The 17,201-nt window shown below is 38.3% G+C and overlaps 1 protein-coding gene across 1 annotated transcript; it reads left to right on the top strand.

The window, feature by feature from the left end:
- Positions 1 to 6,937: 6,937 nt before the first annotated feature.
- LOC139117224 (charged multivesicular body protein 4c-like) lies at positions 6,938 to 17,072 on the top strand. Its single transcript, XM_070680165.1, has 5 exons — positions 6,938 to 7,318; positions 9,709 to 9,886; positions 10,973 to 11,087; positions 12,037 to 12,166; positions 14,756 to 17,072. Exons 1-5 carry the CDS (start codon positions 7,144 to 7,146, stop codon positions 14,803 to 14,805), a joined length of 648 nt encoding a protein of 215 aa, XP_070536266.1. The 5' UTR covers positions 6,938 to 7,143; the 3' UTR covers positions 14,806 to 17,072.
- The last annotated feature ends 129 nt before the right edge of the window (positions 17,073 to 17,201 follow it).

The raw sequence follows: 17,201 nt of genomic DNA, 5'->3' as shown, positions 1-17,201 counted from the left end.
TTCACCATTATAGTACTTTTTAATATCAATTTTGATAGTCACTATTGTTATTTTTCTGTTTGTATCATGATTTATTAACTTCTTAACTTAATACAACAGCTTGTTCGAAAATATCAGTAAGTTTTTTCATTTCTGTTTTCTAAGTATTTTGTTGTATTTCTTAGAGTGCACCTAGGGGAATCAAAATGGTTAAAAATTTTCATCGCTATCTTGGGACAGGGAAACAGCACTCGCTCGTCACGGTGCCCCTGCGGTGCCTCCGTCCGCCCTTTGTCGTCGCCTGTACTATACAACTCTCAGACCGAAAAAGGATTACTGAAAACCCTGCTGTTAAAGCATGGATACTGGCCAGACAGTATACTATCAATTGAAGACAATGGGGAAACTGCTGAAGATCTCGACCTGTGCAAGATGACCTAGTTTGCCCTTTTGACTATTTTCAAATAAGGGATGGACCATTAGAGTGACTGTATCCCTTATACAGGAAGTTGTGATTATCTTATCTTTTCAGGACTTTTGTATTCTGATCACTTGAAAATTATGAAATTATAGAGCCTGTTTTCTACTTGTTTCCTGCGTACAAACCAAGCAGGTACACTAGGTAAAACATTGAAACTATGGTATGGTTGTCAAGACAGAAAGTTGTATTTGCCTTTTAAGATCAAGGTAAACAGATGCAGGCCACATCAGTTTCATTTTTTTCACAGCATTTTATTGCAATGATGAATGCAAGAATGGGTGAACAAGTAGAAACACATCAATAATGATAAAACAACATATCAAGTCATTATGTATTATTTTGCTTTTAAAAAGGCATTTTCAATTCTTTTTTCTCAAAAAACAGCCTCAAAAAACAACAGCAACCATGTTTTAACATTCAACAATACACTACGTAGAATGCCATCTATCCAACAAATCCCAACACAAAAACACACAAAAGGGTTGAACTTTGAAAGTTTCTCGATAGCAAATACTGAATAAATCTGCATGAATAATCGTTTTTGTGTAGCACATTTCAAAGAAATTGGACAAGCCCTTTCAGAGAATACAGATTTTTTGACCATGAATGGCATAAATTGCCCAAAAAGACAAATATTGAAATTTCAACACATCTATACACATCCAATCAATTTGGACATGCTGCTACAGAGAAATAGATGTTTTGATCAAAAAAGGGCAAAAATTGCTCTAAAAACACAAATATGCAAATTTAACTATATTATTTAGCTTATTTTAGCTTCTCAGCTTGTCAAAATCAATTGTAAATCATGAGATATGCATGATGTTTGGTGGGGTGAATGTAGGCATTTCACCACGCAGTAGTAAGGGAAGCCAGGAAACCAAAATAGTCAATTTTCAAAAGTATACGAAGCTACTGAGGAGCAAGAAGACCATGTTTCAGAGGAAGATGTGTAATCCGAAAAAAATGCTCCCAAAGTGCCACCAAATAACACCATTTTAATCTCTATTTTTCAAAAGCTCCAACGGCAGGGGGGGGACCCCCCTCCTGACCTCCCCCCGCAAAAATACTCCCCAAGTGCCACCAAATAACACCATTTTAATCTCTATTTTTCAAAAGCTCCAACGGCAGGAGGGGGACACCCCCTCCTGACCACCCCCGCAAAAATACTCCCCAAGTGCCACCAAATAACACCATTTTAATCTCTATTTTTCAAAAGCTCCAACAGCAGCAGGGGGACAACCCTCTCCTGACCTCTTCCCAGTGACCGCTTGCGTGGCCGCTTGTGGTGCTTGGCACCACATGTTTGCCCTCTTTATCTTCAGACAGCGACGAACGAAAAAAAAATTATAAATCTGAAAATTTACTCTGAAAAAAAAAATTTGCACAGCTAATCTCAATTGGAAAAAAAAAATTTCAGAAATTTACAATAGTAAAAAAAAAATTTTCACATTTTCATTGTGACCACCCCCCAAGGTCTAATGGTCCATCCCTTAGTAACCATTACTAACAGAGACGATGCCGTTGAGCCTGCGCAGTATGCTGATGCGTGTAACTCGTTGTAATATTTTCATCATTTTTTTCTGTAAATGCCAGCTCATTGTCCTATTTTCTTCTCAAGGCGGTATGCGCCTCGAAAGTGAAACACTTAAACTTGTGGTCAAACTTTCCTTGGTGAAATTTTTAACCAGTGTCTTTCCAAATCAAGAATAAATCAGGGTAACAGCGCAAAGTTTGTTACTAGAAAGCAAATAACCTAACATTTACCGATATCTGAAATTCAAAATGGCCGCCATCCCTGTGTTACCTCTATGGGAAAGAATCGTCGCAAAGCACGTGCCTCTTTACGGCAACGGCTTTGCGCTACCCTTGATTTTTGCGTAGGTCAGAGGAGCGAAATCTATGTTCTGGCTCGCGAGAATGGGGGAAAATAAAATTTTGGATTTTCTCAGAACTAAGGTTGTGAATGTTTTCTTTCTCCAAGAGCTTTAAAATGAGTCCTTCAAGCGGTGGACCAGACAAGTATTAGAAAAATTGAGAATCTTGATATCTGTCCCAAAGACTCAGTCTATACCTTAAGGTTTGGAATACGAGTGTCAGCGTTGCTAATATAATGCATTTTGTACAATATAGAGTGTTATTGTTGATAAATGAATCCTTGACCGGAATAAAATGAAATAGTCATAGAAAGTTACACACAAACAAATAGTGTTGTCGAGCTGAAAACTAAGCATTTCGACATAAATCTGCACTAAGAAAAACACATGCCGGAAAATATGCTCAAAATTTACAGTTAATAAACTTTTAAACACGATTTTAGTATACTCTTCTGCGTCGCTTTTTCCCTGCTGCGTCACTCGTTTTTATTCAGCATTTTTTACGAGTTGGTTGTAGCATATTTCTATGCGATTTATTTTCCATTTTTACAATCTGCAAGCTGGACAACGAAGAACTAGTTGTACCAAATTCCAAATACAATGAACAAAAACCATCAAGGCATTAAGTTTATAGACTTCTACTTGAATCAGGTAATACCCATTTTAATGTCACAGAAAGCAACAAATCAACGTTCGTGCAAAGCCAAAGTTTCATTTTGCAGTTGAAGACTGGTATACCTGGTTATGACCCGACAATCGACATGAATCTGAATCTGACGCTTGTAAAATTCCGTGAAATACTTTCTGAAAACTGGGATGATAACATTCAGTGCACTCTTCCGTGCAATGGAATAGTACATGCTATGATGTGTGAAACGACTCTGTGACAGCAGGGCACCTGCGGCCTTTGATTTTGCTACGTCAATATACCGTTTGCCCAAGAAGTTACGGAAACCAACTTTTCTAGACGTCTTGATAACTACGGATGACACGAAAAGAAAAAAATGTACATCCTGCAAATCTAGTGTATCAATTTATTATTTGAGGCCCGGCGGCGTGGTTAGCCGCATGATTTCAGCTGTACATAATCGCTATGGGCAATTTGACGTGTCCTCTGTATCTCATACAGTGTAACCAATGCAAGGCTGGGCACGATCTCTTCAAGCAAAGCTGAAAGAAATTCTCCCACGCAATGACTTGAATAAATCCAAGTCCGCAGGAAAAAGTACAAATAACTTGGAACACACATTATTTGAAGTAATCACCTCCACATGGATGAACTGGGTGTCTCCCTGTCTACCATCTGCCTCGAGGGACGTTTATTGTATACTTCATAAATGTTTCACACTACAGGAAACCACGGATCAATTTGTCCCACGTCATTATCCAGGGTACTATAAAATCGAACGTTATTGTGAATATATGGATCACTCTTTGCTGCACGACCGCCATCATGTTGTCCTAGTGTTTTCTTCCATGATGAAAGCATTCTGGAAAAATTCTTCCCTGAGCATACCGTCTGACAGACAATTATACTGCGTCACTCTGAGCCAGATTGTAAAAAGAGTGTTGTAAAAATATCTAGCGCTGGCTAAAAACGACGCGGAATAAATATGTACAGCACCGAAATTCAAAGTATGTTTTACCTTAAAAACTATTCTCCCTTTTGGACCAAATCTGTTAAGGCCTTCTTCAAGGAAATGACGACTCAAAACCCTAGCATCAGATTCTTTTTTTTTCAATTTTACTTACCGATATTCGGAGAGATGTTTTGGATTCCCGATTAAGCCATATCATCTTTGAACATGTCACTATATTCCAATGTCATCAGGCTCTTATATGTATCTTTGTGGCGTGTGGCGCGGTCATAAAGTTGTAGTAGCAACTCGAAAATTATTTAGTTGTTAAAATCCAGGTTGTGCGTCTCGTCGCCAATGTTTGGAAAACGATCTGTTGTCACAATTTGGACACATTTAACAAATTTTACATGAGTAGGTTATAATTTCAAACATTTTACCCATAAAAGGCATAGGATGCAGTTTATTGAGACTCTTTAAGTAGTTGAAAATCATAGAAAATCGCTTGGAGCTTTTTGAGTACCTGCTTCCCGCTTCCAGATTTTTGTTTCGAAATTTAATTTACTTATAAAGCTAAATGATAAGACCCAGTTCGTGGAAAGCATCTCTAAACTTGTTCATAAATTTATCAAGTTTTTCAACGTTAACACCGTGACACTCTTAATGTTTAGATACAGAACAAGCGTACAGCAGGCAGGGTTGAAAATATTTTGGTTTCTTACTATTTTTTTACATTTTCAAATTCCACATTCAGGTAATAAAATAAAAAATAAATGACATTTCTATGTCATCCAATGCAGTGGTTCTAATGTTAGCAATAATTAAAATCTGGAACCATTTTGGCGTATTTCATGACTTTTATTTCTAAAAAATATGAAATTAAAAAGAAGTAGGCCTTATAACGGGTTGATCAATCAGTATTTCTAATGTTCGGTATAAATGTCAGTCAAAATCTGGAACAATCTTATCGCATTTCGTGACTGATTTCGAAAATTTCTAAAAAATGTATGAATTCCATTGAATTTTCATAAGAATAAAAACCAGTAGACTTTGTAGCAGGGCAGAAGCTGCAACTGTTATATAATTTTTTCAATATTTCTATGCAATTTATCAATTATGGCTGTCTTCCTGCAGCATACTAAACACACAATATTCAGTTTGTCGACAAAGCGTCTATCTGTAAATACTAAATGAATTGGAGTCCAGACGGAAAGTCATTTGTCAATGATACAAATGCACGGTACACGTACAAGACTGTGCTTGCAAGCTGAATACTGGACAGTTCAACACATGCTGTAGGGAGTAGACCAAGAACCCAATTGTATAAACTGGATAAAAATATTGTCAAAATTATCGAAGATAATACAGTTGCTGCCCTGCTACTGCCTAAGCTTACGGGCAGTATCACTGTCACTGCATACCGGCAGTGACAGAGATAGCTCTGACCCTAATGTAGTTGAAGAAGAGTTTGCGTCCTATGATGCTCATGACGGTGAAACATACTTGTACACAAGATCAGACCAAAGAGCAACACAAGGAAGACCAGGAGAATTGACAGTTACCAGGGATTTTTTTAATTATGGCAAATTAGAATAATCAAATATTAAGAACAAAAATGGGGTCACCATCATGTTGTTTGATTTTCTACATGTCACTGTTTTTCACGAAAATAACTTAAAATCGAAAGTGAAAGACTTAAACTTTTGCTCAGACTGTCCTCGAAACTTTCAACATTCTCTTACAAAATCAAAAATAATAATCAAGGGTCACCTTGCAAAATTTGGTACCAGAGAGACAAATTACCCAGTAAGATTAATTATTTCCCGATTTGAAATTCAAAATGGCGGCCATCTCTGTGTTATGTCTATGGGTAAAAAAAAAATCCGATTTTCGAAAAATTAAGTGAAAACTTTTCTCACACTAAGAGCTTTAAAATGAGTCCACACAAGTATAGTAGATCGGAAGAGAATTGACAGAATTTGAAAGCCCGAATAGCTGTTCCCGAGGCGCATTCTACCTTAATTAAAATGAAAATATATTTATACCCATTTTAAGTTCACGCAGTGAATGACATGTTCACATTCTCACAGTACAATTAACACAAAAGTAAAAACTTTGAACAGTAAAGACTCTAATTTAAATGACAAAATGTGTGACTAAATGGAATTATTTGTTTTTACCAAATTCGCCATTATCACACCGAAAATTTCAGAGATTAAAACTTTCATTTGATGGAACCTATTTTAATATTCCAGTATTGTAAATATTGCAAAACATTTTAAGTGGCATCTAGGTCATGTACGTCTTGTAGTTTTGAAAAAAATCGGTAGATCATTTTGATCAGTTTTTCACAATTTGGTAAAATGTAACCAGGAATTCACGATTTGCATACTCTCTTATGATCGTCTTTTTGTGTTCTCTTCAGTACAGGTGCCATTGCCCTGGCCAAAGTTGGACTCAAGTGGCTTTAGACTGGTAAATCCTAAAAATCCTCTGATGCATTTAAAAATGAATCAAGTTTTAGGAATAAGCTTAGGCCTATGGCTCGAAAAACTGCTAATAACAGGTATTGTCGAACGTCTGCAAGCAGAAATGCGCAATAGGCTACATGTTTATTTTTCTCTGTGCGTACATTTGTAAATATGCTGCTAGCTGATAGTGATTTTTTTTGGGGGGGGGGGAATTGACAAATTTTGATCATAGAGAATTCAAAATTTTTGGAGGGTAAGTTCCGTATCGAGGGGAATCTGAAATAAATTAAGATTTCAATAGCGATTCCTCCAGAGCGCCCCCCCCCCCACCCTATTCGTGAGCGCAGCCTAGCCGGCATCTCCTGTGATATACAACATATGTTGCTGTGATTTTCATTTTCATTCAGTAACTTAGAATCTTTTTGTTTGAACTGTTATTTTCAGCAAGAAGATAAGTTATTACTTGAAATGCGAAATGTTATTTTAAGTAACACATCATATACGCGTGATCGTGAGCATCATATGAATCAACGGCAGTTCCGGTATTCCCCCGACATCCTGACCTGTTGCAGCAGTAAAGGATTGTGGGTACATGACGTCATATAGCCTCCATATTCTGGGTTGTGTCTCTGGCTTGCTGGTGATCTTCACAGTGTTTTTGTATACGTATTCCCACCGCACATCAATCGAGGGTATATTTTGCTGCTATCGGGAACTTGGCTTCCATAAGCAAACTAAAGACAATAAGATTTAAGATAATGTTTTCAATATTCGGCAAGTCAAAAAAGGGTGCTGCGGCTCCGACACCCCAGGAAGCAATTCAAAAACTACGAGAGACAGAAGAAATGCTGGAAAAGAAACAGGAATACCTAGAGAAGAAGATATCCACTGAATTGAAACAGGCGAAGCAAATGGGCACAAAAAATAAGAGAGGTAATTTGTCATTTGTATGTAAGTGTCTTTCGTAGACCATGCCCAGAATTACACGGCAGATTTTGGCGGAAAGGAGTAGTGCAATGGTTGCCCCAGGATCATGGTTTGCAATGAATTGTGCTAGGGCAGTGGGTTTGCACTGTTCAGTTCAAAATTTTGTGTCAACACAACCAGTCCACCGAAGAGCCTACTAGCTACTCCAATTTTTGTCGAGAAGGTTATTTCAAATTCATCATTTGGCTCCCTTTCTACCTTTATGGTAGAACCAAAGAGGTAGGAAGAGGAAAACTGGGGGAAAACTGCTAACAAAACATGCACTTGATTTAAAGTGACGGGAGTCGGGTCACATTCAGTGGAGGTCATGCAAGGCTCTGTGAGTCATGATGAACTTATGGCATGGAGATGGTCACATGAGAATGACCAATATGTGGTTTAGTTTACGTACACATGTACATTTTTATAGATTGGGTTTCCCGACTCAGCAATATTATGGTTTACCGTCTGGATAGGGCTATTGACCTCCTTCATTTATCTCCATGGTAGCTGTGCATTGGCAGGCCTGTGTGTACCGGTGTTATACAGCCTCTGTGGTGGGAGGCCGTATAACGCCAGTAACACACAGCACTGCCATGCAGAGCTATCTCCATGGTACAGCCAATAGGAAGGGATGCATGTATGTATTATGAGCCAAATACAACTTGTGACAAAATATCACATTTATCTATATTGTCGTTGAACTTCCTTCTTGCTGTACGACACTCTACTACATCGGCATCGTTGTGAACACCGTTAATAGAAATAGGACAGATTTCCCTGATTATTGTTCACTGAGACAGCCCGCTACAAGTATTGCCAGTCTCCCATGCCAATAATATTACCTTGGGTATTGTTGTCTGTGCTGTATAGGTTCAGACCGTTCTGGCATCAGTTAGCTGCAGTGCTGAACCTCAAAGTTTTACCTGGGTATGTTGGTAAGACGGCAAGTTAGACCAACATACCCATGCAAAACCTTGAGCTACAGCACTGCAGCTAGGCATTATTGTGACTCTATCGGTATCCAGAGATGTCAGCCAGTTGTTAGCTCGGCCATTGCCTGCAATGACGATTTCGGCCAGTACAGTATAGGAGGTCTGAGAGAATATAATTACATTCACATTTTTGTGAAATACATAATCCCTTTTCAGCATGTGCTGCATAGACGTACTAGTCAGAAATTTTGGTTTTCATTTCGTCAGTGTTTTTTGTTAAGGCCGATACCATGGTAAATGTTACCGGGGTTGCCCAGTCAATTTACCGGAATTCCCCCTGGTATATTAATGCAATCAGATGTAGGGACAGCAGAAATGTTACTGGGATTCCTAAATCATTTACCAGTGTTCCAGAACCATAGCAAAAACACTGTTTGTGGTTAGGTATCATTTAAAGAACAATGTGCACCGGTCTACCCTGAATACATTGGCTGTTGTCATTGTGTAGGCGCTAGGCCACAGTGAGGATTACATGTACGTATACTTCAAAACTTGAAGGAAGATGGCAAGCATTACACCAATTTTTATGACATGGAGACTGCTTTCACGTGATAACTTTGGCAGGAACAAAATAAAATTAAATACTATATCATATATCCTGATTATTTTGATACTCCAACTGTCCAAGCTCATAACTAGCAGCTCTCTATCCCAGCACAAAAACCTGGGCAAGACTTCTTTTCAGCCGCTTACACCTGACATCAGTTTGTAGGGGATGAGGAGACCACATCAAGTCCTAGCTGCAATAATGTAGCCTGAACTCTTTAGCCATTCAATGGCTTCTTTTGTGTTGGCTGTTTTTCATGCCAGTCTAAAGGAAGACAAAATTCTTAAATGTACTGAAACCTGAAATATACATTCATTTTTTTTACACAGCAGATGTGCCGTGCACAGAAACAGTCATACAGGCAGTGAATCTTCCCTTACCTCATGGAAATTTCACCATCATCTTGCTACCTTGTCACAACAATTTCCTCAAGACCAAATGGTCATCAGTGATACCTTTGGCTGAAAACTGAAAATATAACGACACTGAGTGACAGCTTTCTTCAGCTCTGCTTCCATTGTGCAGCGCAAGATAAGATGTTGTCCAATGTGACATGTCAGCATGTTTGATAGCAGTGACCTTCAGAAGTGTTCTAAAATTGGCTAGATTCTGGTAGGCCTATAAAATCATGCATGTTTTAGACACCCACCATTGATGAATGGTTGGTTAGCTTCATTCCAATTTCCACATTCAAGTTTCCCCATTGCTCATATATTGTTACTTTCATTGCCATCTACTCTGGTTTATTGCCATAATTATAAACAAATTGTGTGCTTGCCTCACTCATGAAATTTTCCAATTTCTTGATTTCTTAGCTGCGCTAATGGCCTTGAAAAGGAAGAAACGATATGAGAAACAGTTAGCACAGATCGATGGAACACTTTCTACGATAGAATTCCAGAGAGAGGCACTGGAAAGTGCCAACACAAACACAGAGGTGTTGAAAACTATGGGCTATGCTGCCAAGGCATTGAAAAGTGCACATCAACAACTGTAAGTAATATGAATGAAAATGGGAGATGTACATGTAGATGTGGCAATAACGCACACTTTTGTGCTGGTCACATAGTCTTGTGACAAAGGTAAAATACATAGGCACCACATGTACAGACGCTGTGGGTGTTGCTGTTGATCAGAATCTCAACCTTAAAAGTATGATATATTCCAATTGGCTATAGTTTGTGTCAGAACAACAACAATAGAATCAAGTGTTCATGTATTTTTACAATCTGTAAGAAATAATGGATCTGTGTATCACAGTATTCCTGAATTTTTCATCAATAACAAAATACATGTATGTGGTGATACAGTCACCATGAGATTTATCATGGGATGCTGGAATAGAAGTTCTTGAGATGTAAAAGTTCAAATTCCATCACCAGGTTGATTGAGGTGCAATGAGAAAAGTACCAGTAGTTTGGCTCATTAGCAATTCACAATTAGTCATAGTAATCTGCCTGAAAATTTGCTGGCAGGAAAACCATTGTTGGGAGTAACTATAAAAAGGTGTCTAGGTGATGCGCTCATCATAGTCCTTGAAAGTGCAATCATCAGCCAGGTCTCTTTTGTTACACATGTGTACTTCTGTTCTGGTGTTGTGTTAAATCTTGACATGCCCTAAGCATAAACACACATTCATAAATGTTGGTAGGAGTGATGGAGAAGGTAGCAAACTGACTGAGCAGGTTTGAAGAAAGTGATGAGTTTGAAATCAGAAGTAGCATTTCAAAATTACCTATCTGTAAAAATAAAACTCTAACTTCACGTTTCAAGATAAATTACATATACCAAGATGATCATTTGTTTTGTATTCTTTTACTTAACTTTTAACTCTTTCATCCTTATTTTCCTCTTTGGAGCTCCAACTTTACCATAGAATAAAAATAGGATTGGTTCAAACTATGGGTTTGAAAGGGTTGATGTACCCATCAAAATAAATATTATCTTAGTAGATTTGTAGCCAGAGCAATAAACGTTGTAAATAGATTAAAGTGCAGTAATTGCATGTCTTTCAAATTGGAACAAATCAAACAAAACAGGAAATCATGCAGTGACATTTTGTAATTACATTTGTTGTAGTGATGTCGATGATGTACACGACATGATGGATGACATACAAGAACAGCAAGAACTCGCAAATGAAATTTCAGATGCCATCTCAAATCCAATCGGCTTTGGTCAAGAAATGGATGAGGTAGGTCAACCATAAGCCAGTTAATTTGATTCCATATCAAATCCGGTCGGCTTTAGTCAAGAGGTGAATAAAGGAGGTCAATCACAAGTCATTTCATTGGATTGCCATTCATAGATGTGACAGCTTGGCATAAACATGATTTTGTTACTAACGTGAGTGAGAATCGCTCATGTACTGCCACCAATTTTGGGGAGAGTAGAAACTATCACATGCAGAAATGGCTTATAACATGTGGATTTGGCGGAGCGGTTCTATCTGTTGCCTGTCCGCTAAGCAACTGGCATCCAGGATGCCGTATGTTGTGAGTTCGAACCTGATTGAAAACTAGCCGAAGTATGTATGTCGGTTTGTGAATTTCAAACTAGAACAGTTCATAGTCATTTTGTTATCACAATTACACCTTGTGCTTTAGTATGGAAAATGTATGGGCTAAACTCTCATGTTCTAGACAAAACCTCCAATGACAATAAGACTCTTCAGTGCCACATTCGAATGTGTTTTTGTTCGGTACTTGTCTTTGATGTCAACTTGCCAAAGTTTCAAAGGTCCCATAGTGATAAAAACTGACAATATGCAATAAATATTTTCAGTAAAAATCTTGACCTAACAGATGTGAGTCAAAGATGTACAGTGTATCATAGTCGGTGTGAATACATATGATGTTCATTTGGTCAGGATAAAAAGAAATTTTGAAAACAACATGTACAACATGTACTTTAAGTTTAGCTGTAGTGGAGCGGTGTTAGTAATGTTGTGGTTGTTAATTCTGGAATAAGAACTGATCTGATGCAGAAACCATTGAATCTCTCCACTGATGTCAGAATGAGTTGACAGATGTTGTTTGCAGAAAATTTCTTATTACGATTATCAAGCCATCTGTTGCTTCACAGTTTATCTGCGGCGCTGTCTGTATTAATCATGCTTTATTGTGGTTGCTTCCCAACAACAGGATGAGCTGATGGCAGAGTTAGAGGAATTAGAACAAGAAGATCTCGATGAGGAACTGCTGAAGATCGGGCCAACACCGGTTGATAATCTCCCCAGTGTGCCGTCAGAAATACCAAAGGCAAAAGCAAAAGGTAAGTCTAGCATCTGTGTCTTCATGATTCATCAGAAAAACAATGCTATCACTATTAACCGTTTTCCTGCCGAGCGCCCTTGTCCGTTATCCTGCCAAGTCAGTAGAAAACCGCCCCATAATATGTGTCTGCAAAAGATTGGCTCTCCTGCACACTATCCTGCCAGGCATTTTGGCAGAAATCGCCCATTTTCAGGGTAGTTTTAGCCGTACTTATACGTGTTAGACTTCGATAATTTCTACATGCCCGTAGACAGGGGAAGGAGCTCAAGGGTTACTGCAGAAAAAAATTGAGGTCACCAGCTTTGTTTGCCCCTGGGAGTGCGTCATTTTATTGCCGTTTCATGTTTATTTTTTCGGAAATAAACTCCTTCAGTATTACGCACGTCCGCTAGGCACAAACATCACCTCACTCGTCTGTTAGTCAGAGACCCTGAGGGTCATGCTAAGGGTGCAGCAGCACCGGCAAACCTGTCCTGTTTCCCCAGGGTAGGGTCAATTGAATACGTACCTTCAACGACTTGGCAGTGTAGCACAAAAACTATGTTTTTGCCGTTGTATTAACGACATGGCTGAGCCATTGAAGCACAGCTCCACGTAGTTTAGCCAGCTCAGTTGGGAGTTGGTTTACGAGTGTTACCGTTCATTACTGACTTAATCGAGTGGTCCTCAGTCAGGTACGGGTTTGTACCGACATGGCTTGGGCTGCAGCTAACCAGTGATAACCAGTCACTACACCCAAGTCTTCAGTTCACTTTTGCGATGCACGGGTGCAACGCAATATGCTTCCATTGTTCTAGCCATCGACGTGTCCACATGCCTGGCAGCCATATTGTACTGCTAGCTGGTTTGCATAACAAAAGCAGTCCCTGCTAAGTGCAGGCGGTATCCCCGTACAGCATATTGACCTTATGTCACCTTTTGAATTCTCTGTACGCAAACAGCGTACGTAGTTACCAATGCGTCGGCAAGAGGATACGTTTGCCTGCAAACCAGAGCCAATACTTCGGACGATGGAATAAATAAAAAATCCAAAGCTACGTCCATTGAATGGCACGGCCAAGGCGGTGAAGGACGTTGCCTGGCTTGAACTTGCAGAGCTGAAGCCCAGCTTAGTACGTCGGACACCAGTTGTAATGGTATTTCCGAGTCGTTCATATCCGTTCCATCGGAGGAACAAGTCGAGCCGTCCCGTCAAAAATACGTTCTCATTTTCAGTCACGCACTACTGAATAAGTGACTTTCGTCTCGCACCATCGGCACCATCTGCCAAGTTGTTTGCAAGAGGTAGCCTTCTAGATTAGCATTGCCGAGTTGGTCAAGTTCGGCAGCAATCTCTATAGTGCCAGGCAGCCAAGTACGTCCAACTCCGCCAGAAAACGTCACCATGCTATCCTGCCAAGTCCGCTAAAAAGCGGTAAAAAAACCCCAGCCCCCCTCGGATGTGGGGGACTGGCGGACAGGTTTCTGCACCTTTCCCTGTCTATCGACTCCCTGCAAACCCATTTCGAGGGGAAAAGGCGTTCCTTGTCAGAAAACCTCTCCTCGGATGACCCCTAATCGCACAGGGGATAGCAAAACGTAGTGCCGTCGACTTGGCAGGAAAGGGGGTACCCAAAAAGGGCCCGATTTCCACCGGGTTGGGAGAATAACGGTCACCAGTGCTTAGATTCTGGCTACACCGAATTTCAAGCGGATTTTCACCAACTTGGCAGGAAAAGGGTTAATCATGTCAGTGTGTGCAGTCACATTGACATGGTTTTTTTGTATATCTACGTGTAAAAAATGGCAGGTTTTCTTTGAGTCGGTGTCCTGGCTGATACTGTGTTCATTATGATCTTCTTCATTATGAACAGCAAAATTATGTCATTGTTTCATAATAATTTTGATGTGGCTCTTCAGATTACTTGACTTCAATGAAGTCAAAACCAAGGCAATGTAAATCGTGTATGTTTGCCAGTAGACATGGTCTAACAGAGTTTGTATATTATGAATTAATCAGTGATCAACCTTCAAAGACTCAGTGAGGCTCAGTATTTTTGTGACAGCAATGTAAGCTTGTCAATGTTCCTTCAGTTCTCTAGCCAATTTGCAAATGTCTCAGTCATATTACTGTCTGAGCCAACAGGTGTAGAGCCGACTCACAAAATATTCCAGAAATTCATAAAATTGACTGAAAGTGTTCAGAAATGTCGTAAGCTAGAGGGTATACTGCGATGGATGTGTTCAGAATACTATTACAGAAAACATCCAAATTGTAAGCAAAGTGTCTGATTGATTATTCACTGATGTCTTCCTAGTTTCCTGTAACTTACGAACAGTTTGAGTCAATTCAGGAATTTCTGGAAAGTTGTTTGCTTCAATCATACACCAGTACGTGTAATATGTAGACCTTTCTTGAACCAGAAAGAAATTTATCACTTAGTGATGTTTCATTTTAACTAAAAAGGACACACTGTTCTTCACTTATATGCCCAAACCTTAACGAATTCTGGCACTGCACAAAATTTTGTATTTCAAATGCGGCGATAGAAGTCTTTAATATCTCATATTTTAAATATATTTGTTGTGTCATTGTCTTCATTTACAGAAAAGGAAGAGGATGACGACATGAGAGAACTTGAAGCGTGGGCAAACTGAGTCTTGTAAATTATGTTTTGTATGCATACGATTCAAATATCCGGTACTTGGATTCCCCTACATTGGTCAATTATAGCGTAGTTGTAAATATTGTATAATCTTGCTGGTGCAGTAACAAAGACAGCACCTCTTACATTCATGATATCCAAAGGCATTGCTGAGATTTACAAGTTTTCCTGAAGCACAGTGATGGAAAGACAGTTGATTTGATTATAATTACTCACAAACAGTTCAATAACGTGAATGAATGCTTACAAAATTTGAAATTTTCAGGATTTCAAAATCGCTTGGTTTGTCAGCTGTGTACTGTTCAGTTATGTATCAATTCATCTGTTTTCAAACTTTTTCCTATTTCATAAGTCTAGTAACTGTTCCTTCTCATAGCAAAAGGAATATTTTTGGCCCTTTATTTTTAGATACCTTTGATTGTAAGATAATGGGAAAATGTTTTAGCATTTTAATAAACTAGATAGACAAAACAGATTTTGTAAAAGGCTGAACTACACAAAGTCCCATATACATCATATATCATCCCGGACTCTCAAGAATGTAAGTTTCAAATCTGGAGGAAGAAAATACTTTACTACTTCACACAAAATACTTGTAAGATTTTAGTCATAAAATCTTCATACTTATAATTTTAGTCTTATAAATATCAATGTAAATTTTTCGATTTGGATTTCAATCATTGCTTACTCTTTCATTTGTAACTTTATTGATTTTTTATTGCCATAATTCATGTCATAAATGTAATTACTATTTATGTATTGTAGCATTGCAGCCTGTTTTGTCTATTGGTACAGTACAGTACAGTGTCTATTGTACTGCAGTACGAATATTTCTTTTAAAACTACAGTCTGATGTCTCAGTGAGGTGGCAAAATGTTAAAATCACTTCTTGTGATCAAATAGAACAAAGTGAGAACCTTTGTGACAAACGGTCCATACTGTACATAGTTTCAGTCTCTTGACTTAATATGAGAAGTAGTTTCATGTCATCAGTTATTATATAGCAAGTTATTGGACGTCAACACTTTGCCCGTAGTGTGCTTGTTGACAGCGATCACAAATTACCTGGAGACTTAAGCAGTGATGGTCATGTTGGTGTGTTGTGCACCTCACAAGTTTTAGCTTAATTGCTATGTGACGTTTGATCCCAAATATTGGTTTTGTTTTGCCCATAGTTACATATCAAAATGTCACTAAATAGCTTAAGTGATAAAATGATAGTGTTGTCATGTTTTGTTGCATGAGCCATGATTTTGTTTCATAGTTTTTAAGAAGATATGTCTACCAAATATTACTGTAAACAGTTGTTTTTGAATGTAAAATGTTATGCATCAAAGAAAGAATGAGAGATTACCATCCTCGCACGAAGTACAATATCTATCAGCGTAAGTGCCCATCCTCAACTTTCACTGAAAGTTTGAAATGGAGGTGATGTTTGGGCAAGCGCCCACCCTGATTTTTCAAATTTTTTATGAATTGGATTTAAAAAATTTCTAAATCATTGTGTGTTACTCTCAGTCTCACCAATTGGGCAATTTTGGTGTCGGTAGCTCTCTATTTTACAAAAGGGGCTTTTGTTATGTGGTTGATAAGAGAAAAATTTGACAACCGATTTGAACAACGTAGCATATGTTGCACTTTTCTGCCTTCTGTTTGATAACAATGAAACCAGTCACATCCAATCAACCCTGACATATTTGAACATATCAGTGTCAGGTCTGGGTGAGTGTGCACCGGTAATTTCTGAGGATAATTACATGCTCTGAAGTTGAAATTAATTTTTATGTGAATAAATACGGTTAATGCTCTAGTCTGTTTTCTGTGTAACATGTTCGTGTTACACTCTGAAACCACTCTCAGTCAGTCTTATACATAACCTGAATGATATCATTGCATTTGTATTATATGCGAAAGAATGTTTGTAAGAGGCATCTCATAAGAGATGCTGAATTTACCGTCTTCTCTTTACTATGTAATCAAGAGTGATGCTTTGAAACATAACCAATTATAATATAATAAATGTAGTCACCCCGGTGTAGACAGTAAAGTATTTCCGATTAGTTTTGTTTTCTAGGTAGATGTCTGCATAGTTTCTGTCCCAAAGTTGAAATTAATTTTTATTTCATAAGTGAGTAAATTGAAATCTTGTGGGATGTTACCTTTACCTGTAAAGTCTTTCCGTTTTCATGATCTTTCAGTGTACCTGAGGGCAAATTTTTTGTTTCTGAATAAAGGTAATGAAAAATCTTTGTACATAAAGATTGGTATTGTTGATTGATGCTATGGAGTGTAATTTGTTGGTATCAAAAGTGGAATTGTTCAGTTTCAATGTTTATGCAAAAATTATTTTCTGTAACATGCCCTTCTGAAACTGGTAGGTAGAAATTC

The sequence above is a fragment of the Ptychodera flava genome, chromosome 18 (assembly GCF_041260155.1).
Source record: "Ptychodera flava strain L36383 chromosome 18, AS_Pfla_20210202, whole genome shotgun sequence".
NCBI classification, from domain to species: Eukaryota; Metazoa; Hemichordata; class Enteropneusta; family Ptychoderidae; genus Ptychodera; species Ptychodera flava.
This window is presented reverse-complemented; position numbering and strand designations above follow the sequence as displayed.